Raw genomic sequence first — 25,427 nt, forward strand, 5'->3', positions numbered from 1 at the left:
CTTAGAGCCTAGGACGGGGAGACTGATTCTCCTGTCACTCTGAGATAAGAATGCCTTTATGGATCTCAGCTCCCACTCTTTGCCTGGGCTGTCAGGAACCTCTTAGTTGAGTTGTATTTAGTTGTCACAGTTTTCTCAGTTCCTCTCTTCCTCTGTCCCTCTGTCTCTCCTTTGCTTTTGTGTCCTGCATCAAACGTTTTAGATCTTTTGTTTTCTGTTTTTTTTACAAATGTTATTGAAATGTAGCATACAAAAATGTATGCAGGAAATGGGGAGGAGCCAAGATAGTGGCACAAGTAGGGCAGCGGAAATCTCCTCCCAAAACCATATATATTTCTGAAAATACAACAAATACAACTATTCCTAAAAGAGAGACCAGAAGATATAGCACAACAGCCAGGCTACATCTACATCTACAAGAACTCAGCACCTCACGAAGGGGGTAAGATACAAGCCACAGCCCGGTGGGACCCAAGCACACCCCCCACCTCAGCTCCCCAGTGGGAGGAAAGGAGATGGAGTGGGCAGGGAGAGGGAGCCCCGGACTGCTAAATACCCAACCCTACTCATCCGCACCAGGAGTGCAGACACACGGTGCATGGTGTGCTGGATATTAGGGAAACGAACAGTAAAATCTGCAAGTGGATCCCTGCAACCAGCACCTCTGGGACAAAAGAAAAGCGAGTGCCTTTTGAAAGTCTTAAAGGGACAGGGGCCTCATAGCTGGATGGAAGTGTCCCAGCACACTCAGCTCAGCAGCTGGAAATCTCGGGGAACTCCAGGCACCCTAACCCCCTTGGCGACAGCGCACCTCTGAAGCCCCTCATGGTGATAAGCAGCCTTTCAGTCCATTCCCCCTTGGGTGTGGCCCTGCCATAGCGGGGGGAGCAGTATGAGTGGCCACACCCACAGCAGCCACACAGAGCCTCCTCTGCAGCCACCTGGACAGGACTCAGAGGCCCCATTGGCATGCAGCTGCTCAGCACAAACCACTAGGGGGTCGCTATTCTCCCAGAAGAGGAAGGTGACCACCAAGCAAGAACAGACTTTGTTCTCCCAGCTGACACACGTGCCAACTGCCCACGACTAACTCTATCACCATGAAAACACAGGAAATTTTATTCAGACAAAAATAACACAGACAACCCAAGAGAAGGAGCCTGGGGAGATAGATTTAACCAATCTTCCTGAAAAAGAATTCAAAATAAAGGTCATAACCATGCTGATGGAGCTGCAGAAAAATATGCAACAGCTAACAGATAAAGTTGGGAGGGAGCGTACAGAAATAAAACAATCTCTGGAAGGACTTACGAGCAGAATGGATGATTTGCAAGAGGCCATTAATGGAATAGAAATCAGAGAACAGGAACACAGAGGAGCTGAGGCAGAGAGAGATAAAAGGATCTCCAGGAATGAAAGAATATTAAGAGAACTGTGTGAACAATCCAAACAGAACAATATCTGCATTATAGGGGTACCAGAAGAAGAAGAGAGAGAAAAAGGGATAGAAAGTGTCTTTGAAGAAATAATTACTGAAAACTTCCCCAAACTGGGGGAGGAAATAATTGATCAGACCATGGAAGTGTACAGAACTCCCAACAGAAAGGACCCAAGGAGGACAAGACCAAGACACATAATAAAAATGGCAAAGATCAAAGACAAGGGAGGAGTATTAAAGGCAGCCAGAGAGAGAAAAAAGATCACCTGCAAAGGAAAACCCATCAGGCTATCATCAGACTTCTCAACAGAAACCTTACAGGCCAGAAGAGAATGGCATGATATATTTAATGCAATGAAACAGAAGGGCCTTGAACCAAGGATACTGTATCCAGCACGATTATCATTTAAATATGAAGGAGGGATTAAACAATTCCCAGACAAGCAAAAGTTGAGGGAATTTGCCTCCCACAAACCACCTCTACAGGATATTTTAAAGGGACTGCTCTAGATGGAAGTACTCCTAAGGCTAAATAGATGTCACCAGAGAAAATAAAATCACAGCAAAGAAAGTAGACCAACCAAATACTAACTAAAGGCAAAAAATAAAATCAACTACTCACAAAAGTAGTCAAAGGAAACACAAAAGAGCACAGAATAAAACACATAACATATAAAGAATGTAGGTGGAGGAATAAGAAGGGAGAGAAATAAAGAAACATCAGACTGTATTCATAATAGCTCAATAAGCAAGTTAAGTTACACAGTTAGATAGTAAAGATGCTAACCGTAAACCTTTGGTAACCACGAATCTAAAGCCTGGAATGGCAATAAGTACATATCTTTCAATAATCACCCTAAGTGTAAATGGACTGAATGCACCAATCAAAAGACACAGAGTAATAGAATGGATAAAAAAGCAAGACCCATCCATATTCTGCTTACAAGAGACTCACCTCAAACCCAAAGACATGCACAGACTAAAAGTCAAGGGATGGGAAATGATGTGTCATGCAAACAACAAGGAGAAAAAAGCAGGTGTTGCAGTACTAGTATCAGACAAAATAGACTTCAAAACAAAGAAAGGGACAAGAGATAAAGAAGGACATTACATAATGATAAGGGGGTCAGTCCAACAAGAGGATATAACTATTATAAATATATATGCACCCAACACAGGAGCACCAGAATATATGAAACAAATACTAACAGAATTAAAGGAGGAAATAGAATACAATGCACTCATTTTAGGAGACTTCAACACACCACTCACTCCAAAGGATAGATCCACCAGACAGAAAATTAGTAAGGACACAGAGGCACTGAACAACACACTAGAACAGATCGACCTAATAGACATCTATAGAATGCTACGTCCAAAAGCAACAGGATACACATTCTTCTCAAGTGCACATGGAACGTTCTCCAGAATAGACCACATACTGGGCCACAAAAAGAGCCTGAGTAAATTAAAAAAGATTGAAATTCTGCCAACCAACTTTTCAGACCACAAACGTATAAAACTAGAAATAAATTGTACAAAGAAAGCAAAAAGGCTCACAAACACATGGAGGCTTAACAACATGCTCTTAAATAATCAGTGGATCAATGACCAAATTAAAATAGAGATCAAGCAATACATGGAGACAAATGACAACAACAACGCAAAGCCATAACTTCTGTGGGATGCAGTGAAAGCAGTTCTAAGAGTAAAGTATATAGCAACCCAGGCATATTTAAAGAAGGAAGAACAATCCCAAATGAATAGTCTAAAGTAACAATTATTGAAATTGGAAAAAGAAGAACAAATGAAGCCTAAGGTCAGCAGAAGGAGGGACATAATAAAGAGCTGAGAAGAAATAAATAAAATTGAGAAGAACAAAACAATAGAAAAAAATCAGTGAAACCAAGAGGTGCTTCTTGTAGAAAATAAACAAAATAGATAAGCCCCTAGTCAGACTTATTAAGAGAAAAAGAGAATCAACACACATCAACAGAATCAGAAATGAGAAAGGAAACATCACGACGGACCCCACAGAAATACAAAGAATTATTAGAGAATACTATGAAAACCTATATGCTAACAAGCTGGAAAACCTAGAAGAAATGGACAACTTCCTAGAAAAATACAACCTTCCAAGACTGACCAAGGAAGAAACACGAAATCTAAAAAGACCAATTACTAGCAATGAAATTGAACTGGTAATCACAAAACTACCCAAGAGCAAAACCCCTGGGCCAGATGGATTTACTGTGGAATTTTATCACACATACAGAGAAGACATAATACCCGTTCTCCTTAAAGTTTTCCAAAAAATGGAAGAGGAGGGAATATTCCCAAACTCATTCTATGAAGCCAGCATCACCCTAATACCAAAACCAGGCAAAGACCCCCCAAAAAAGAAAATTACACACCAATATCCCTGATGAAAAATACTCAATAAAATATTAGCAAACCGAATTCAAAAATATATCAAAATTATCATACACCACGACCAAGTGGGATTCATCCCAGGGATGCAAGGATGGTACAACATTAGAAAATCCATCATCATCATCCACCATATCAACAAAAAGAAGGACAAAAACCACATGATCATCTCCATAGATGCTGAAAAAGCATTTGACAAAATTCAACATCCATTCATGATAAAAACTCAACAAAATGGGTATAGAGGGCAAGTACCTCAACATAATAAAGGCCATATATGACAAACCCACAGCCAACATCATACTGAACAGCAGAAGCTGAAAGCTTTTCCTCTGAGATCAGGAACAAGACAGGGATGCCCACTCTCCCCACTGTTATTCAACATAGTACTAGAGGTCCTAGCCATGGCAACTAGACAAAACAAAGAAATACAAGGAATCCAGACTGGTAACTAAGAAGTTAAACTGTCACTATTTGCAGATGACATGATACTGTACATAAAAAACCCTAAAGACTCCACTGCAAAACTACTAGAACTAATATCGGAATTCAGCAAAGTTGCAGGATACAAATTAATATATAGAAATCTCTGGCTTTCCTATACACTAAGAATGAACTAACAGAAAGAGAAATTAGGAAAACAATTCCATTCACAATTGCATCAAAAAGAATAAAATACCTAGGAATAAACCTAACCAAGGAAGTGAAAGACCTATACCCTGAAAACTACAAAACACTCTTAAGAGAAATTAAAGAGGTCACTAACAAATGGAAACTCATCTCAGGCTCTTGGCTAGGAAGAATTAATATTGTCAAAATGTCCATCCTGCCCAAAGCAATGTACAGATTCAATGAAATCCCTATCAAATTACGAACAGTATTCTTCAACAAACTGGAACAAATAGTTAAAAAATTCATATGGAACCACCAAAGACCCCAAATAGCCAAAGCAATCCTGAGAAGCAAGAATAAAGTGGGGGGGTCTCACTCCCCAACTTCAAGCTGTACTACAAAGCCACCATAATCAGGACAATTTGGTACTGGCACAAGAACAGAGCCACAGACCAGTGGAACAGAATAGAAACTCCAGTTATTAACCCAAACATATATGGTCAATTAATATTTGATAAAGGAGCCATGGACATACAATGGGGAAATGACAGCCTCTTCAACAGTTTGTGTTGGCAAAACTGGACAGCTACATGTAAGCAAATAAAACTGGATTGTTGTCTAACCCCATACACAAAAGTAAATTAGAAATGGATCAAAGACCCAAATGTAAGTCATGAAACCATAAAACTCTTAGAGAAAAACAAGGCAGAAATCTCTTGGACATAAACATGAGCGACTTCTTCATGAACATATCTCCCTGGGCAAGGGAAACAAAAGCAAAAATGAATAAGTGGGACTATATCAAGCTGAAAAGCTTCTGTACAGCAAAGGATACCATTAATAGAACAAAATGGCATCCTACAGTATGGGAGAATATATTCATTAATGACAGATCCAATAAAGGGTTGACATCCAAAATATATAAAGAGCTCATGCACCTCAACAAACAAAAAGCAAATAATCCAGCTAAAAAATGGCAGTCGTTGAACAGACACTTCTCCAAAGAAGAAATTCAGATGGCCAACCGACACATGAAAAGATGCTCCACATTGCTAGTCATCAGAGAAATGCAAATTAAAACCACAATGAGATATCACCTCATACCAGTAAGGATTGTCATAATCCAAAAGAGAAACAATAACAAATGTTGGTGAGGTTGTGGAGAAAGGGGAACCCTCATACACTGCTGGTGGGAATGTAAATTAGTTCAACCATTGTGGAAAGCAGTATGGAAGTTCCTCAAAAAGTTCAAAGTAGAAATACCATTTGACCCAGGAATTCCACTTCTAGGAATTTACCCTAAATACAGAAGCCCAGTTTGAAAAAGACAGATGCACTCCTATGTTTATCACTGCTCTATTTATAATAGTCAAGAAATGGAGGCAACCTAAGTGTCCATCATTAGATGAATGGATAAAGAAGATGTGGTACATATACACAATGGAATATTATTCAGCCATAAGAAGAAAACATATCCTACCATTTGCAACAACATGGATGGAGCTAGAGGGTATTATGCTCAGTGAAATAAGCCAGGCAGAGAAAGACAAGTACCAAATGATTTCACTCATCTGTGGAGTATAAGAACAAAGAAAAAACTGAAAGAACAAAACAGCAGCAGAATCACAGAATCCAAGAATGGACTGACAGTTACCAAAGGGAAAGGGGCTGGGGAGGATGCATGGGAAGGGAGGGACATGGGGGAGGGGGAAAGAAAGGGGGCATTACGATTAGCATGTGTAATGTGGGGGGAGGTACAGGGAGGGCTGTGCAACACAGAAAAGATGTAGTGATTCTAGAGCATCTTACTACACTGATGGACAGTGACTGTAATGGGGCTTGTAGGTGGGATTTGGTGAAGGGGGTAGTCTAGCCAACATAATGTTCCTCATGTAATTATAGATTAATGACACCAAAATTAAAAAAATAATGTATGCAAATCATAAAGGCACAGTTTAATGATTTTTCTCAAAGTGAATATAAGTGTTAACAGGGTCCAGATCCAGAATCAGAGCATGCCCAGTGCTCCGAAAGCCCCTCAGGCCCCTCCCAGTCACTGATCCACCAAGGTGACCATGGCCTGACCTGGCTTTGCTCTTTACTTAAATGAAGTCGTGCAGTGTATACTCTGGGTCTGGCTTCTGCTTACCATTTTTTTTTTTATTTAAAAAATTTTTGGAAAACAAAATTGACCCATCTTAGCCATTTTAAGTGTACAATTCAGTGACATTAAGTATAGTCATACTGCTGTGATGCTGTCACCACCATCCATCTCCAGAACTCTTTCCATTCTGTAAGACTGAAACCCCATGCTCATTAAACACTAACTCTCCACCCCACCATACCCCCTAGCCCCTGGCCACCACCATTCTGTTTTCTGTCTCTATGAATTTGATTATTCTAAGTACCCCACATGAGTGAAGTCATACAACATTTGCTTTTCTGTGACTGACTTATTGCACTTGGTGTAATGTCCTCAAGGTCCATCCATGTTGTACCATGTCAGAATTTTTCCTTTTTAAGGCTGTGTCGTATCCCATTGCATGTGTACACTAGATTTTGTTTGTCCGTTCATCCATTACCAGACACTTGGTTTGTGTCCACCTTTTGGATATTGTGAATAGTGTTTTTATGAACACAGGTGTATAGCAATCTGTTCCAGGCTCTGCTTTCAATTCTTTGGGTGTATGCCCAGAACTGGAATTACTGGGTCATAGTGTAATTCTGTTTTAAATTTTTTGAAATGCCTCCATCCTATTTTCCACAGAGGCTGCACAGTTTTACATTCCCACCAACAGTGCACAAGGGTTCCCATTTCTCCACATCCTCACCAGCACTTACTGTCTTCTGGTTTTTGATAGCAGCCATCCTAATGGGTGTGTGGTGGGAGCGTGCTGTGGTTTTGATTTGCATTTCCCTAATGATCAGCAACGCTGCATTGCAGTGGTTTCCACATTAATGTGTGTCATCTTGTATGAGCTGTGCTCCATTTGTTCCCACTGCTGTCCAGGGTGCCATGGTATGAGTAGACCATGACATACCAGCTCAGTCTACTGCTGACCGGCATTATGTGGCTTCCCATTTGGAGGGATTGCAAGGAATGCCTCTAAGAACATTCTAGGGCATGTCTTTTGGTGGACATAATCTTGGGTTTTTAAATATAAGCTACTCATGTGTGGAGGTTAGTGTTGCATAAATAAACCTATCAACCAAAGGCATAATGCCTGCTCCTTGAGGGCCCTGTAAAGGTGTCTCAGGCCTGGACAAGGTCCACAGGACAGGCCACCTGCCTGCTCTGTCTTGAGGGCCTGGGGTCCAGCTATGTGGGGTATGTCCTCCCTGTTTCTAATTTGTTCCCTCAGGAGTGAGCTGCCTTTGACCCTGACAGCACATCTGCCCCCGTTTTCCCCCCATATACTGCTGAGTTAGATAGCTGAGATGTGACCAGCTCCTCTCTGTGACCAGGGATCTTTGGGCAGCGCCTAGAGGACACAGTCCACCATGAGCAGAAGTATGGCCCCCGCCTTGCCCCCCTGCTGGTGGAGCAGTGTGTGGACTTCATCCGGGAGCGCGGGCTCACCGAGGAGGGGCTCTTCCGCATGCCAGGCCAGGCCAACCTGGTGAGGGACCTGCAGGATTCCTTCGACTGTGGGGAGAAGCCCTTGTTTGACAGGTGAGCTCCTGGGGAAGAGACGGTGAAGAGGTGGCCACCTGCCCATGCTCACCTGCAGGGGCTCCTCATAGGGCACCATCTCTAGCTGGCAGAAGAGAGCTGGCACAGGAAGCCTGGCAGCAAGATGGCAGGTGGGAGGCACTTGCCCACCCAGCCCTTCCTGGGCAGAGCACAGGACACAAAATCACCATGGCAGCCTCGGGTCTCCTCTCAGGGATGGGGCCTGCCACAGACGAGTCCCTCTCACATCCGTGCAGGTATTTCCACTGTGGGTGCCCATCAACCCAGCCCAGGCAGGAGACACGGGCCTCTGCTGTCTCCATTCAGGACTCCAGGCCTTCTGCAGGGTTTGTCTCTTGGCTCTGTTCCCATGGGGTGAGCCACCCCTGGCTCATTTGGTGGCAAGATGGAGCAGCATGTCGGCCCCATATCTTCCCAGTTTTGGGGGATGGGGAGCAAGTCTCCTTTGCCTATCCTGGGTTAGTGCCCATCCTACCCATCACTGGGGCTTGCCTGGTCCTGGGCTCCACCCTGTGGGTGACATTAACTTCACTTAGAGTCCAGGGTCTAAGTATGGGGGCGGTGGGGCTGTTTGGGGGCCCCTTCTCCCTAACAGGACCCCCCCATTATGGGGCAGTTTGTCATAGAAAGTTTTTCCTGCATCAAGCCAACCTTAGCTCCCATGGAGCTTCTGCCCTTTCTTCTTAGATGTGTCCTCAAACGAGGCTGCTTCTGCCTCAGATAGGCCCCTGGTTCCGGCTGGCAGCCGTAGCCTTCCCAGGTCCTCTCCTCTTGGGGCAGAGAGCCCTCAGTTCCTCCAGCCTCTGCCCAGAACCATTATTGCTGGTAGGACAGTTCATCAGTTCCTTTCTTTAGATATGGATCCTGGGATGATCACCATTCCCCAAACAAACTCTGCCCAGGAGAGCACAGGGGTCCCTTCATCTGGAGCCTCATGAAGCTCCATCCAGATACTCTGAGCTCGTGGTCCAGAACTTACAGCTGTGTTGAGATTGTGATCCATTCCAAACCTCTGCCAGCCAGGGCTCTTCCACCCTGTGCATCTGTGGCCCTAGGTTGGGGTTGGAGAGTGCTTCAAAGAATGTCTCTCTTTGGCAGTTCTTGGAAACTCACCCTTGGCATGAGGTTTCTCAGAGAAGGGACCAGGGCCTTGGTTGCCACTGACCCTGCCCCCTGAGTGCTCCCCTGGCTGTGGATTAGCACAGCGTCTTTTCTCTTAACTTTCCCTCACTGGGCAGGTATGAGGAGACAAGTGTGCTGTGCCAGCAAGAGACCCGAAGCTCAGATACTCTGAGCTCGTGGTCCAGAACTTACAGCTGTGTTGAGATTGTGATCCATTCCAAACCTCTGCCAGCCAGGAGGTGGTCAGTGGCACAGGGGCCCTCAGATCCAGAACTTAGGAGAGAATTCTGGGGACATATGTGGGACTGGACATCATCTATTTGAGAGGGCAACACTGCAGTCTGGAAACATGTGTGTACACCTGAGAAAACACAAAAGGACAAGCCTGGGGTGCCCCATGTTGGAGGACAGGCCGAGGTTATCCCAGGAAGAGGACTAGAGTAGCCAAAGAGGAGATGGGAGACAGGACGGGGTGCATCCACGCCGCCCATGGAGACAGGATGGGGCACCTCCGGGCCACCCAGGGAAGGCCTGGCCCATGCTGCTGAGAGGCAAGGAGCGGGTGCACATGCCTGGGGCATCTGGTGGACTGCGGGCATTCTGCCTCCCCAGGGAGTGTTCGGTAAGCAGGCCAGGAGAGGGAAGGATCAGGCTGAGGCTCAGGAACCACAGCATAGGTAGTGGGTGTGCTGTGGGGACAAGGCCGAGGGAGCCACTCCGGGGAGCTGGGCCTGGTCAGGAGGCCTCGGAGCCCTGGCAGCCCTGGCAGTTGGAGTAGGGAGGTAGTGAGGTCTCATTTGTGTTTGCAGAAGTCCTCCTGGGGGCACCAGGGGAGCTTCTATAAGTCCAGGTTCCAGGGCCCTGTCCTCCCTGTCCTGCAGAATCAGACTCCCAGGGGGAGGAGCAGGAGCCCCGTAAGTGGGATGCGGGGCAGGCACAGGCCCCCAGCCCCCTTGCTTCTCTTCCCCCTGCCTGCCCTCCCCCTTCTCCCAGGCCTTGACCCCTGCTCACATTTAGAGCACTTCACACTAGACTCTGCCCTCAGTGGGCTTATAGACGTATTCTTAAATGGTCATGTGATCATTTTATGGATTAGGACTGGAGGCCAGGAGACCCCATGTGACTCACCCAAGATGCCCAGAGGTGGGCTCTGCTTGGCTGGAATTCTGACCCCTTCTCCAGAGCCCCTTCCCCTCTACCTACATCCCCTGTTCAGAGAAGCCACTTCCTCAGTCTCCTCACCCCTTCAGAGCCACCCTGTTTCTCCATCCTGTTGTCTGACAGCCTCTCACAGGGCCTCCTCTCCTGCACCCACCCTTGCCCCATGCTGCAGCCTCAGCCCTCAAGACGTGTGGGCATTTGCACCGGCCCTCCCAGGGCCCTTCTCAGCCATGTCCCTGGCTCTGGTCCTCTTCTTCCGGGAAACTCCTCCCTGGGATATCTGACACCATGCTCTCCCACCTTCTGCCATGCTCTGGTAGCTCCTTGGCCCTTGCATTATGCCTTCCCTGCAACATAGGGCTCTGAAGGCAACTCCTCATTTGCACAGCTAATGTAAAGTGGGGCTGCTCCCTGAGCCCACCTGTGGGCAGAGGCATTCCAGGGTAGGGCTTGCTCACTCCCTGCTTGTGGACCATGCCCTGCACCATGATGAACTCTGGCCCCCAGGTCCTGGGCCTTCTACTCCATAAAGAGTGTGCCCCCCCACCCCCACGGGTCTGGAAGTCTCAGTCCCCAGAGCAGTCCTATGCCTGCCCTGTCTCGTCACCCTGGCCCCTGGCCCCTGGGCCTGGGCCTGAAGCAGCTTTCCCAGCCCCGTCCACATGGTTGCTGAGCATAGGAGAGGGGCTCCTCTGTGCCAACCCTGGCAGCATTGTTGACCCTTGCAATGACCCTTTCTTACTTCACTCAGCACTCATCTGTTGAGTGAGAGGCTGACGCCATGAACAAGACAAACTCCTGTGCTCATGCCGCCAGAAGAGAGGACAAACCCGTAAATGCACACAGGGACGAGTACTGGCTCCATCGCCATGGCCTTTGCCCCCTTTCATGGCCCACAAGCACAGAGCAGGGCTTGATCTTGGCTCCCAGAGGCCGATAAGGCAGGTGGCCTGGGGCCAAGCTACCCCTAGCCCTGGGTGGTGGGGTCAGTGATGTGAAGCCATCAGAGGGTCTGGGGTGGGAAATGTGGGCTGGGCTTCTGGGTGTGGAATGGATTGCAGGGGAGCAGGGGGTGTGGGGGATACGCAGGAGACCAGGGCCATGTTTGCATGGATGTGGGTGTTGGCATGGGCGAGAGGGGTTCCACAGAGATGCCGAGGAATGGAGGCATCAGCAGATCCATCCTACAGGTGGAGAAACTGAGGCTCCCAGTTATGTACTTCACTCTGGGTCTCACAGGCAGTGAGGGCAGAAGCTGATTTGGACCCACAGCTGCCCTCTCAGTCTCTGGACCCAGCCCCTTCCACCATATACTGTGAGCCTGGTCCTTGGGGAGGGACCAGATGGGTGACAGCACCTGCCCTGGAGGCGCTCATAGGCTGGTGAGCCCCCTTAGTGCTATGGGCTGCAGAATCTTCTTTTTGGGTGCTGGGCACAGTAGAGGGGCCTGGCCTCTGTGCAGGTGTGGGTGGGAGGGGCAGGAGGGGAGTTCAGGAACAGGGAGGAAGAAAAAGCCTGGAGCCAACCTGTTAAAGGAGAGGCTCTGCAGGGAGTAAGGAGGGAGGGAAAGGAGAGGAAGCGTGGGTCTAGGGAGGGAGGGGAGGAGGCATGGGGCCAAGCTCCAAGGACCAGGGTGGGGCGGGGGCTGGGCCTCCCAGGTCCAGGATCACTGTAAGCTACGGGCATCAAGGAGGAACCAGGATGGGGCTTCAGGCAGGGACGCAGCCAGTGAGGTCTGCAGAGTGGAGGGGCCAGTCCAGGTCCATGTGCCCAGGACAGAAAAGCTTCTGTCCCCCACACCATGGGGAACTGGCCCTGGTCCACACCTCTGTGCTTTTGCTGCCTATGTCTTTGGAAGGGGCAAGGCTGCTGATCCTGCTTCCTGCCTGCCCTGTGTCCCCCTGGGGCTCCAGCTCCTGCAGCAGCTGGCCCGGAACCCATGGGTCCCAGTTGGGCAGAGACCGTGGGCGCAAGCCTGGGTACTCACTGGGCTGCAAGTGCCGGGATGTGGGTGGTGTCCGCAGAGGAGGCGGCCCCAGGGAGGCAGTGGAGAGTAGGGGCCAGCAGCATGCCTGGCTGGAGAGGGGAGGCTGGGGTCTCCCTTGGCCAGGCCAGACCAAGAGCAACAGAGGCAGGGAGGGTCCCTGAGTGTGTGGGCTTGAAGGGCATATGGGCATAGGGGACCCCAGAATCCCAAAACCCAGGGCTGGAAGGGCCCCCAGAGCTGATCTCAGTGAGAGGCAGGGCCAGGTGGCACCTTAACTGCACAGGTCTTTTGGCCCAGGGCCTTCTTTCCAGAGTGCCTCCCACAGTGGGAATGCAGGCCCATGGGTTAAATGGGTGCCCAGGCCGCACCTGCAGGAAGTGTCAAGCTTGCAGTACAGGACCTGAACCCAGAGCCCAACAGGCCCAGGACTACCACTCTCCACAGGGGCCCACTTCAGCCTGGACAGTGGGGTCTGGGACCCTGGGGCCCTGGAAATGGGATGATATGCACAGAGGCCCAATCATCTACAATGGAATGGGAATCCAGAGGCTTGGGGAAGGGCCTGACCCTGACCTGCCCAGGTCCTGATGGCCAGTGTCCAGGGATGCCCACTCACTGCCAAGGAGCCAGCACCCCTACACAGCAGCACCTTTGACACAGCCCCGCCCCTAACATTGGAGGGTCAGCCTAGGGGGAAGGGAGAACAAGTTCAGCTGTGCCCCTGGCTCCCTACCCCCTTTACTCCTCAGGAGCAGAGCAGCTCCCACATTACCCTGCAGAGGATCCTGGGGCAGCCACTAGCAGAAGGGCACCCTTCATGCCTACTGATTTCCTGGCTCTTTGTCACAGTGCACACGCCCAAGCACACAGGCCTTCATGAGAGCAGAGGCTGCCCCAGGGGCAGTGAGGCAAGGTGCTGTCACTCTCAGAGTTCCCTGGTATCCCCAGCCTCATGCCCATCCCCCCCTCACAGCTCCACAGACGTGCACACGGTGGCCTCCCTGCTGAAGCTCTACCTTCGGGAGCTCCCTGAGCCTGTGATACCCTTCGCCAGGTACGAGGATTTCCTTAGCTGTGCCCAGCTGCTCACCAAGGACGAGGGGGAGGTTAGTGGCTCATGGGGACCCTTTCTGGGAGGAGGCCTGCTGGGAGGTGGGTGTGTGAAGTCAGGGAACACTCTGACTTTTCATGACTTCTTATGGCACACAGATTCAGGCTGTAGCCTGCCCTCTGCTCTGTGAGTTGGGCCTGGAGCAGCCTGCTGTGTGTGGTGGGCAGTGGGGCTTGCCCCTCCTGTTCTGTGTGGTATGGAGGGGGTGGCTGGAGCATCCCCTCTGTGTAGGCCCTCTCTGTGTGCAGGCCTCAGTATCTGGGAGGGGCAGGAAGCTCCTGATTCCATGATGCCCTTGAGAGTGGGTGCCCAGGTGTGGGCCTCCACATATGCCTAGGTCTGGGCCTACCTCGCTGCCTGCTCCTACACCCACCTCAGGCTCCTCAGGCTAGCCACAAGGCTCAGAAACAGCCAGACCTTTCATCTGCTTATCTCCTCCCGCCTCCCAGAAAAACTTAAGACCACTCCTAGGACAGAGGGCCCCTCACCCCTATACCCTAGGTGCCTGTATGGAGTCCTGGGCCGGCTCCCAGCTAGGGAAGGACTGTTTGCCCTCCCCATGGCCTGTGTGGGAAATGAGGGGCCTTTATCTGGCAAATATTTGTGCCTCCACAAGAGAGCTGAGAGCTGGCCCTGACATTCCTCTGTGAGCCTGCAGAGGCTCACCTCTCATACCAGCTCCCGGAAGGTAAATCACTTTCCGCAGGAGGTCACAAGCCTGGCCTCAGAGGGAGATGGAGGTGGTGGCACCCTCTGGTCACCTGGGGCCTGGCTGTGCTGGCCATACTGGAGGTTTGGCCTCTGATTCCTGTCCCCACCCCGCAGCCCAGGTCCTCCTCGTCCTCGCCCACCCCTCTGACTCCTCCCTCTAGTAAGAGAAGGCTGGGGCCTCATTGCTGATCTTTGAAATGCTGTTTTTCTCTTTCACTCCCCAGGGGACTCTGGAGTTGGCTAAACAAGTGATCAGCCTTCCCCCAGCCAATTACAACCTGCTCAGATATATCTGCAAGTGAGTGACTTGGGGTGGGGAGCCTACCCTCCCTGTGCTCTGGCTCCTTGCTCTTCCCAGAGGGGGCCTGGGTTATTCTCCCACCCCACACTCCTCTCCAAGTGTCCATGGAGCCAATGGAGGGTATAAAAGAACACAGTCCCTGTGCCTGTGATGCTTAAGGTTCCCTGGGAGCAGGCAGTGTTAAATAAGTCCAATGGATCATTCCTGAATGAAGAGATACATCTCTATCCCTTTTGCCTTCTCTGGGTGCCTCCCACCACCCTCCCCTGAAGGGGTCTGCCTCCTGACTACAACCTGAGCTCAGACGGTGGGAGAGGGCATGCAGGGGGGCCCTCACCCTGTCTGTGCCCGGGGGTCTGGGCCTTCCTAGGCATCTGCCCTACTGCAGGCAGGAGAGTCCATGTGTTCTCCTTCCGTGCTGACAATGGGCCCTTATGCCATTGGCTTTTGCTTCTGAGGGCCCTCTCAGACACCAGAGGAGGCTCTGCCCTCTTTGAGCCTGGCAGGGGCAGCAGGCTCTGCCTGGCCACTATGGACAGAGTGGGCACAGCTGGGTATGGGGGCCAGGCAGTTCCCAGCAAATGTGGCATCAGGGTTTATCACTCTGCCAACTGCCTCTTCCTTATTTTGCAGGTTTCTGGATGAAGTTCAGTCCCACTCCAATGTCAACAAGATGAGTGTCCAGAACCTGGCAACTGTTTTTGGCCCTAACATACTACGACCGGAAGTAGCAGATCCAGTGACCATCATGGAAGGTAACAGGGGAGATGTGTGGGGCAGGGGTCTGGGCTCTCATGGGTCCCAGGCAAGTCCCAGCCAGGCCAGCAGGAGGGTGGCTCCATCCCTGGGACCTGGCAGAAGCCTCTCCAGACCTCCTCCCCTCCCCTCCCCATCGTGAAGATCCAGCTATAAAAGGAAAAAGAACTGTGCCCTGTAGGTGGGATCCCTGGGTGCAGTCAGAATGGCAGGAGAGGCCGGGGGAATGGGGTGGTCAGTGCCCTTGCTGCTGCACACACATGGGTGTTTTTGCTTAAGTCATTTTCAAGTAAGTAATTGTCACAGCTCCTGGGACATCAGAGCTTTGAAAACCTGGGAAATTCCTGTCTTGTGAATATACTTAACAAATATAAGATGATAAAACAGCAGCAATAGCAGCTGCTTTCAAGGGGCAAGGGTCTCTTCTAAGTGCTGCACTTACATCTTGTCACATCAATCTGCATAAACAGCCCAGGCTGCGGTTACTGCACCCATTTTACAGTGGAGGAAACTGAGGCCAGGAGAGGCAAGTGACTGTCAGCCAGACTTACCAAAGGGCACATGTGCAGACTGGCATGGAAAGAAGATCCCATGCTCAGAGCCCAGAGGGGTCAGTGTGAGTCTTGCTACTCACAGACCAGAAACACACAGCCAGTCCCAGCAAAGGCATATGGAGCTGGACCAAGGCACCTGAAGGACAAATGCCAGCTGTCCTGCTGCCCCGTCACCAGGCGAGCCAGGGCAGAGTTTCCATTCCTTGCTGAATGTGACCTGTGGGAGATGGGGATGGGGGAGGCTTTTTTGTTCAGGTCCCCCATTGGCCTGCCTGGCTAGGTCTCCCACCTCAGGCCCCAAACTGCCTGGTTGCACAAATGCCTGGGAGTGAACCCACACAGACTTCACCGAGGTCCTACTTCACCTGGTCTTCTGAACTCCGGATTCCTTGCTATATTTTTTCTAAGATTCTTTGTTACCTCTACTGTGAGGGTGCGCCCAAGCACTTCACCTGCCTTAGCACTTGCAGACCTCCCCAGTGTCTGATCTTTGCTTGGTGGGGGATAACAGGAAGGAATGAGGCAGGTGGACAAGTACCATGGCCCTTCTGTACCATCCCCTTTGCCATTGGTCCCCCCAGCCCAGACCCCACACTCCACACCTTCAGGAAGCAAGTACCCCACAGACGCCATAGGCTGTGCCCCAGGGGTGTGGCTTGGAGAAGGGTGATTGTGTGTGTGTATGTGAGATTGTGCATGTTGGTGGTATGTGCATGGAACTGAGGTGTATTATGACTGTGTGTGTAGGACTGTGTGCACGTGTGTGCTCATGTACCTGTAGGACATCTCTATTCCCTTTCCCAGAGTCCTGTGTCCCCCAGAACATGGACAGCAGGGCACAATTGTTGGCACTCAGGGGAGTGACCTGGGGCAGCTGAGATGGCTCTGACATCCAGGTCCTGGTTTCCAGGCCCAGCTCACTACTGGCTTACCCTGGAGTCTTAATGGGCACGGTGCCTGCTTCCTACTGCTGCCCAGAGAGATGGAGGGGCTCAGAGGCCCAGTGCCTCCTCTGTGTCCCAGGCCCTACATCCAGGGAAGGGCATTCTTAGGCAGGAGCCTTCTGTCTGTGCCTGGATTTAGAGGGTGTGGGGGTCGTCCTTTGCTTTGGGTGGCAGTTGCCAAGCTCCCATTGAGTCCTTTCTTGAGGGGCATCCTGGGAAGGACCTGAACCTGGGTCAGAGCTGCAGCAACCCTGACTGGTCCAGAGAGCCAGAACAGGAGATATACACAGCCAGGCCTTTCTCGCTCCCTCTTCCTGGCAGGCACTTCCCTGGTCCAGCACCTGATGACTGTCCTGATCCGCAAACACGTGCAACTCTTCACCACGAGGGCCACAGAAGGGCAGGCTTCCCCAAGCCAGGGCCCACCGTGCATGGTGCGATGGGGCTCCGAGGAGGTCAAGGCAGACAGCCAGCCAGAGCCCAGCAGCTGCAGTGACCCTGGCCTGCCCTCACACCGGACTTCATCTCTGGATGGGGCCACCGTGGCAGCCCGCTCTAGAACCTCTCCTCCAGGCCTGGGCAGCCAGGGCAGCCCTGCCACCCCCAGCCCCAGGAAGAAGGTGCAGACTCTGCCCAGCTGGAGGTCTCCCTTCTGGCAGCCAGGGTCCCGGTCAGGGAGCCCGAAGATGGGAAGCTCATCCCTGGAGGTGCCCATCATCTCCTCCGGAGGGAACTGGCTCATCAACGGGCTGTCCTCCCTGCGCGGCCACCGCCGGGCCTCATCAGGAGACCGGCTCAAGGTCTCAGGCTCTGCGCAGAGACTCTCCACCTATGACAACGTGCCCCTGCCCAGCAGCCTCTTTCCCAGCACTCCTAGCGTGGCCAGCACGGCATGGTCTGGGACCTCCTCTTGCGAGGTATCAGCCCAGGGTTCAGTCAGCAGCTGCACAGCCTGCCGGGCCAGCGACTCATCTCCCTGCAGCTCCCTGCACACGGAGCCCTCCCTTTTCCCCAGCAGCAGCATGGGCCACAGGTCCCCGGGCGTGGGCCATGGCTTGGATGATGCAGGCACCTGTATCAGCAGCAGCGAGCCTAGTGACCCAGGCAGCCCTGCCTGGGACCATGCCTGCCGCTCCAAGGCTCTCCAGGGCCTGGTCACAGAGCTCAGGGCGGAGCTGTGCCAGCAGAGGACTGAGTACGAGCTGAGTATGAAAAGGTAAAGGGCCGTAGCTGCTGAGCAAGTGTGAGGCCTGCACACAGGCAGAGCAGAGCCCTGGTGGCCAGCAGCTCACAGGCACCGCCCCAGGCAGCCAGCCTCTGGTCTCATGGCCTCCAACTTTGAAAGCAAGCCTCCTGGAGGTAGGGCTCAGAGCAGCCAGCCCCTGGAAGCCAGCTTTCTGGGACATGCCCCAGGGCAGTGGGAACAGTGGGTGGGTCCAGTGTCTGCAAAGGCTCAGGAGCTGGGACCTGGCATACAATCTGAGCTTCGTGAATGCCTGCTGAACAAATGAGTGAGTCAGAATGTCAGCATGAACTGCTCAGAGTACCTTTTAATGGAGTGTGGAGCCGGGTGGGGTTGTTTATGTGGCCCTCAGTCAGGGAGGAGGCAGGCCCCCCCACCGAGGTGTACATGGGCACAGAGGCCTATAGACCAGGGGCTGGGCCCGGGGAAGTGCCCACGTGCAATGCAGGCCCCAGGCTAGGCTGGCTGGCTGACCTTGCTGGGTCTGAGGTGGGAGGAGTCCTTCCAGGATCAGAATCCAGTTTCCCCTGAGGAGGGTGCTGCTGGTGCTGAGCTGAGCGGGCCTGCCTGCCCTGGTCACAGGAGGACGCCTGTGCTGTGTTCCAGGCCTTCCAAGCTTGCTCAGATGGCCCTCGGGTGCCCCCAGCCTCCCTGTGAGGGGAGTGTGCTCCAGCTCTGAGAAGCCACGTTCTCCAGCTGAGGTCACCAGCAGGGCCTGGCTTGTGCACGGTGCTTCCGTCAGCTTCTCGGATGCCCTGCCCCTCATCCCAGCTACCTGCCCTCCAGCAGAGGCTGTCAGCGTGTTCTGAGGGCTGTCTTTGTATCCCCATCAGAGACTGTGGAGGGGGAAAGGACTCCTGCTTCCAATTCTGAACCTAGGATTTCCACAGGAAGCTGGAATGGCTGCATTTGGCCCTTCAGCTCTGCTGGCAGCTGGCTGGGTTCCTGGGGAGTGTCAGGCATGTGTAGGCAATGTCCTTGGGAAGATGATGGGGCTTGAGGGCAGAGGACCTACCATAGGGAGGTCAGGGAGGGTCACATCAGGCCATGTTTGAGCCGGGACTGGAAGGACCCATAGGATCAAGCTGAGCAAGAAGAAAAGACACAGCATAGTAAAACCCTTATGCATAACATTGTGGGGCAAACCCTACACATGGAAGCACTCGGCTGGAATTGACCTGGCAGAGGTAACAGCGGGAGCGCCCTACGAGGAGTGAAGGAAGAGGATGACTCCTGAAGATGAGCTCAGACAGGAACTAGAGAGGACCATTAGCAGGCTGGCTGATAGCCTCAGAGTGGGTCAGAATCAGCTGCTCACTTGGCTGTTTGCAGAGCTGACTTAGGCTTTTAGCTCTTCTGCCATCTCACAGGCTTGCATTTGGGGGAAAATGCAGCATTGTTCGGTGGTGGGCCCTGGCCACACTGCCTGGGTTTGAGTCCCCGCCCCACCGTGGACTGGCTGCGTGTCTGTCTGGGCAGGCTTTCTAGACTCTGGTGACCTCACCCATGTGTCATGAGGTTTAAGAGACACGATGGGTGGGGGTGCTCAGCACAGAGCCTGGGAAACCCAGAGAGTACACATTACCTCCTCTTGGTGGGCTGGAGGTAAGGCAAGGCTCCGAGAGGAAGCAACAGTAGTGGCCACCCTGTACCTTCACTAGAAGAGTGGTCTGGGCTCATGCGGACAGAGGGATAGTCTAGAGTGGGTAGGAGCTGCTCTTTGAGCACAGGAGGAAATGGGGCCCCACCCAGCAGGTGTAGGAAATGTCTGCACCTTGGGAGTCAGCAATTGGTCAAGTCTGGGCATTTGAGGGAGACCAGCTTTCTGCCCTGCCTTCAGGGACTTAGAACCCCTCCCTGGTGCCCTGATTCCTGTATCCCCAAAAGAGAATTCATTGAATATCTGTAATGTGTGAGACCCTCTGCTAGATTCTGGGATACAGTTTTGATAAAAACTGATCAAAATCTCTCCCCTCATTCTTATAGTAGTGTTTGTGAGGCGTGGCATGTGGGGTGGTGACAGGGAAATAGAGACCACAAGCAAGATGGATTTTTAAAATATATGCTATTTTAGATTAGGTAAAGAACACTAAAGCAGAGTGGAGGGAATGGGGCCATGGGGGCTGGAAGGCCGTGCAGGGAGGGCATGGGGGGCGGTCAGTGCAGGTGCCTAGAGGCTGCAGTGGGGAGGAGCAGGAGCTGAGTGGGCAGGTGGAGGAAAGAGGTGGGCGTGGAGGGGCCTTTTGGCCACAGTGATGCTCTAGATTTTATTCCTGGGGAGATTCTAAGCAGCGGGGGCCCTTGAGCACTCTCATCACTTTGATCGGCACACCTGGCCATCATGCTGAGGTGAGCCTAACAGGAGCCAAGGGCAGACCGACCCGAGAGGAGGCCATGGAGCCCATGCCAGACTTGTAGGTGTCATGGACACAGTGGGCAGCGGTCACCATGGGGAGAAGAGCCAGAGAAGGTTTGCTAATTGATCAGGGTGGGGGTGACAAAGACCTGACATAAGGGACGACATTTTTGTTTTGGCTTCACAGCTGGGAGGTGGTGTGCGCTGAGTGGGTGACCAAGGCCAGAAGGAGTGGTTTTGGGAGGAAGGGTCAGGCGCTCAGCTGTGGGTCTGGTCAGCTCAGCTCATGTTTATTAATTCTGTGAGGAGTCAAGGGGAGGCAGATGGAGAGTTGTCAGCACATAGGTGGTATTTCTGTATGGAGACTGGACGAGGTGACACAGGAGCCTCCCTGTGAGGGGAGTGTGCTCCAGCTCTGAGAAGCCACGTTCTCCAGCTGAGGTCACCAGCAGGGCCTGGCCTGTGCACGGTGCTTCCGTCAGCTTCTCAGATGCCCTGCCCCTCATCCCAGCTACCTGCCCTCCAGCAGGTCGAGGAAGAGGGGTGGCCCAGCTGAGCTCGTGGGTAAGGGGGCAGTGAGGAGCAGCGGGGGATGGCCGGGGCTGGGCCCCATGAATAGTGGGGGACCTCACTGCCCTGGGGGCTTTCTCTGACAGCAGGCCCCAAGCCCCCTGCCCTCCCTGAGAGCTGGGTGGAGGGCGGTCTCCTCCCTTCACACTTTGGGTTCAGTAGCTGAGGGTGGGCACCAGGCCTTGTCCTCATTGGGGCGGAGAATGGATGTGTCTGTCCCACGGACACCGCGGACCAGGCACTGTGCTGTGCACACACTGTCACCTTTTTCCATCGCAGCTACAGGTGTGGGGGAAATGTTGTTCTTGGGGGAAGAGGACACGAGACCTCAGGGCAGTTTGTGTCCTGCCTAGAGGCACCCAGCCTCCTGAGGAGGCAGGCCAAGGCCCAAACTCAAGTTTGTCAGTTCCCAGGGCCTGGGATCAGCCTGTCCCTCAGGCCAGACAGCTGCTGGTCATCTGGTCAAAAAGACAGATGTGCCAAACTTTGTGCAGTTTGGTGTCACCCTGCATGCAAGCAGTGGCCTAGCTTTGTGGTGGCACAAAGGTACAGGAAAGTGGCCTGCAGGGGGGAGCAAGAGAAGCTTCGCTGATGGGGAAACATTAGAGCTGCCTGTGAAAGATAAGTAGGCATGGAGGTGACAACCCGGATGTGGTTGCCTAGGAATCACTGTCTGGCTGGAATGGGGCTGGGGGCAGTGGGAGGGCACCCAGGGGGCCTCAAAGAGCCAAGGCAAGGAGACGGTTTCCTATTCCCGCCTCTGTGAGGGGCCCTGTCCTGCTCTGTGCCAGTGTAGTCCACCTTCTGGGGGATGGCTAACCAGGCCAGAGGTCTGGAGGGTCTCTGAATTCCACTGAGGACTCAGGGAGGCCCCGGGCTGAGGGCAGGTCCCTGGGGGCTCATGGGGAAGTAGGAGGGTCTTGTGTGGAGCCAGTGAGGTCTGCGGGGCCTGCCCCAGAGCCAGCCTAAGCCCGCAAGCCTCCTTACCCTCCCAGGGTGCCTGACCAGCTCCTCCCATCAGGCCCGCAGGCAGGCCCGGCTTTGCCAGAAACCGAGCTTGCTCAGCAAACCCAGCAAGCCAAAGTCTGAAACGGTGTCTTTCTTCTTGACTTTTAAGACTAGAAGAAGGAAGTGCTGACCTGAGGAAACGAATGTCCCAGCTGGAAGGGGAACTGGACCAGGAAAGGAAAAGGTACACGATGCTGGAAATAAAGCTGAGGAACTCGGAGAGGGCACGGGAGGATGCGGAGAAAAGGAACCAGATGCTGCAGAAGGAAATGGAGGAGTTTTTCTCAACCTTGGGAAGCCTGACTGTTGGGGCAAAAGCTGACAAAGCCACAAAGTAGAGGAGGGAAGGGCTCACTTCTGCTGTGTTGCTCACAATTCCCTCAGCAGAGCTGGCCATGGGCCTCATGAGGAGCCAGAAGGCCCTGCAGCTTGGGCCTGGGCCTCAGTGGTGCCAGGAGCCCTAGAGCCAGCAGGAGAGAGGAGTCCTGACACCCCAGAGGACTGTCTAGAGCCCAGCCCCACTCGGGATCTCAAAGCTGCTCTGACCATGTAGTGTCAGAGGGGACAGTCCTGCAGCCACCAAAACAGATGGCACCTGGGACCTGAGTAGCCCACCAGAAACATTTTGCATTCTTTATTAAATTTGGTGTGATAGCAAGATGCCTGGATATCTGATTCCTTTGTGGTCTTGCAGAGTGGGGTTTACCAGGTGACCTCTACTGTTTCTGGTGGGGCTAGGAGCCCCCAAGGTGTCCTGTGAGTGGAATGGCATGGGGCCCGCAGAGGTGGAGTATGAAGCTCCCTGAGGGACACCAGTGTAATCATGATCAGCAAAGCTGGATTTATTCAAATCCCTGTGCTTTTGCTCCATCGTCCTCGCGCTCAAGACAGGATTACCCTCCTCACCCTTCCCCCTGATTCTCCTGGGTCTCTGCAGCTGGTCTCTACCCTGGAATTCCTCTCAGGCCTTCCACCAGAACCTGCTTACCTCTGCTCGGCCCCAGCTCGGCCCCAGGCCAGAGCCCATGAGTCAGAGCTTTGTGTGGGTGCTGCACTCCCCTGCTTCAGCCCCTGGGTGTGTGTAGGACGACAGGCCTGTCTGAAGGAGAGGTGAGCCAAGGTGATGGGAGTGCCTGTCCTCTGTCCTCCAGGAGTCCATGCGTAAGGCCATGCCCCACCTCCCAGACCCCCTTGGGCTGGCCCCCCCACCTCCATGCCTAACTACCTTCCTCCTCCAGCTCATCCTCAGATTTCAAGGCTCCATTAGGGCAGGGCTGTCAAGAAAGCCTTTCCCTGGCTGCCACCACATAGTGTCCAGGCCTGGGCCTGGGGTCCTGGGAGTGGTCCATAGGGGGCACCAAAACAAGCTGCCTCTGACCACGGGCCTGGCCTCTGGGGCCTGGGCAGTGCCAGTGCCTGGGTCCCTTCACTTGCTTCTGTTCAGTGTCCTTACATACTGCCTCTCACTACCCTGAGTGGTAACCTGCAATTGCTTTTTGGGAGTGTAGGGATCACCAAAGTGCTCCAATTTCTGACCACTGCCTCTGGAGAAGTCATGCAGGCCCAACCACCCACCTACCTAGAGTCAGGTATAACTTCATCAAAGCTCTAAAAACCAGGGTGCTGTTGTTGCAGGCCCATGCCGGCTGAGCCACCCCATGGTGGTGAGGTGGGCTAACCACTGGCTGTCTGCAGGGCCACTGCTTGCCTCACCAGCCAGGTGGCCGAGCGCCTGCCCAGGGTCAGGGTTTACTTGACGAGCTCTGAGGAGGGGCCAGTGGAGAGCAATGCCTGCATCTGTACTCAGGCCTGCCCAGCAGGCAGTCTGGGTGACCAGGTTCCCCGAAGGTGAAACATTGCCCTTTTCTCTCTTCAAGGACAAAGAAGAAAGTGAAGTGACTGATTCTTCACAACAATCCAGTCAGATGGGAACTGGCTCATGCTGAGAGGGTAAATTGAGGCTAGGAGGAGATAGGTGGGAATGGCTATGTATTCTTAGGGCACTGAGCTCCCCAACCACAGTCCTGGAATTCTCCAAACTTTGACCTGGGAAGAAAATGCCACCAGGCTATCGAAGGAGCAGAAAAGGCTGCGTGGGTTTCACTTGATGGAAGGGAGATTCTCTGTCTTAGCCATTAATATTGGCAGAGGCTTGGCTCTGGCCAAGACTCCAGTCCAACAGCTCATGAGCCTCATCTGCCACCTGCTGGCTAAACTAGGATCTACAAGTGCGATTTTTACCGACAGAAAATGAGGTGGCCATACTCCGCAGTTCTGTTCTCCAAATTCCATTTAATCAGCACTCTCCATTCCATCAGTAAAATACTGACTTCTTCCTGTAAAGCATGCTGAACATCAAGACTGACAGGCTGTGGCCCACCATTCCGTCCCTATGCACTTTGCTTCTCCCCAGTTGAGTTACGTTTATGGAACCTGTTCTCAAACCTATGGATTCAAGTTATACCTATTATTGTAATGACATCATTTAATAGTAAGTAAACAATGAATTACGAAAGTGAAAAGATAAGGAATTAATTTTTTGAAAACTTAACAATGCTTCAGGAGAACTCTGAAAGCAAGCTGCTGAAAAATTTTGTCAAATTTATGGGTGAAACAACCATGCAATAGTAGAAAATTGGTAAAATCTAGGATTCTATTCCCAGATGCATCCAGAAGTGTTTTAAAAATTTGTGTCTGACATTAAAGGAAATACTGGAAACTTTTAGTCTTTAACTTAAAAAAAGGGAGATGGCTTATTGAAGATGGACAAATGTCCATTTCTTATGAAGTTAGACTACACTTGTAAGGATGTGTGTGAGAGACAGAAAGACAGATATATTCCTTGTTTTACCTGTTGAGTAAAGGAGCTACTTGCACAGCGTGTCTGAGTGCCTTGGAGGTGTATCTTGTGTAGACTGTAGGGTGTAGAGGGTGTTATTTTCTGCATTTTACAGCTGAGGACTTGTAAGCACATCAGGTAAGAACCATCTACACCCTCAACAGTGTAAAAGGGCTTTGGAATGGAGTCCTTCTTCCATGTTTCTGGCCTGTGGATAATAAATGGAGTCAGTAACAATAATGTTGCCCTGAGGCCCCCTCCTTTTGATACAGGGCCTCAGCCCCCTGGAGACTTCCTCCAGAATACTCTGTAGTTCCATCACAGAGGGACAATGTCCCATGTATATGAGCTCACAGCTAAGCAGATGACAGCTACCTCACATCACTGCTGCCTCTCTGGACTCATTTCCACCAAGAGCCACACCACCTTTGTTAGAATTACTGTTCTTCCTACCAGGCATATCCCTACTACTTCCATGCCCTACCGAGTCTTTTGACAGTTGAATCCACAAAGTAGGTACCAAGATTGTGTTGAAGCCTGTGAGAAAGTAAAGAGATACAGCCATGGAAAGCTTTTCAGCATAGAGCAAA

At 52.0% G+C, this 25,427-nt stretch overlaps 1 protein-coding gene across 5 annotated transcripts in view; it reads left to right on the top strand.

Annotated features, from left to right (window-relative positions):
• Positions 1–22,658, top strand: part of ARHGAP22 (Rho GTPase activating protein 22) — a 193,494-nt gene extending 170,836 nt beyond the window's left edge. For all 5 annotated transcript variants that reach the window (XM_073241236.1, XM_073241238.1, XM_073241237.1 and 2 more), the window contains 6 exons: positions 7,946–8,153; positions 13,418–13,550; positions 14,491–14,564; positions 15,201–15,322; positions 17,143–18,037; positions 22,108–22,658. In XM_073241236.1, the coding sequence (XP_073097337.1) occupies positions 7,946–8,153; positions 13,418–13,550; positions 14,491–14,564; positions 15,201–15,322; positions 17,143–18,037; positions 22,108–22,336 (1,661 nt within the window). In that variant the 3' untranslated portion in view covers positions 22,337–22,658. The remainder of the gene's footprint in view (positions 1–7,945; positions 8,154–13,417; positions 13,551–14,490; positions 14,565–15,200; positions 15,323–17,142; positions 18,038–22,107) is intronic.
• Positions 22,659–25,427: the final 2,769 nt, after the last annotated feature.

The sequence above is a fragment of the Manis javanica genome, chromosome 7, assembly GCF_040802235.1.
Source record: "Manis javanica isolate MJ-LG chromosome 7, MJ_LKY, whole genome shotgun sequence".
NCBI classification, from domain to species: Eukaryota; Metazoa; Chordata; class Mammalia; order Pholidota; family Manidae; genus Manis; species Manis javanica.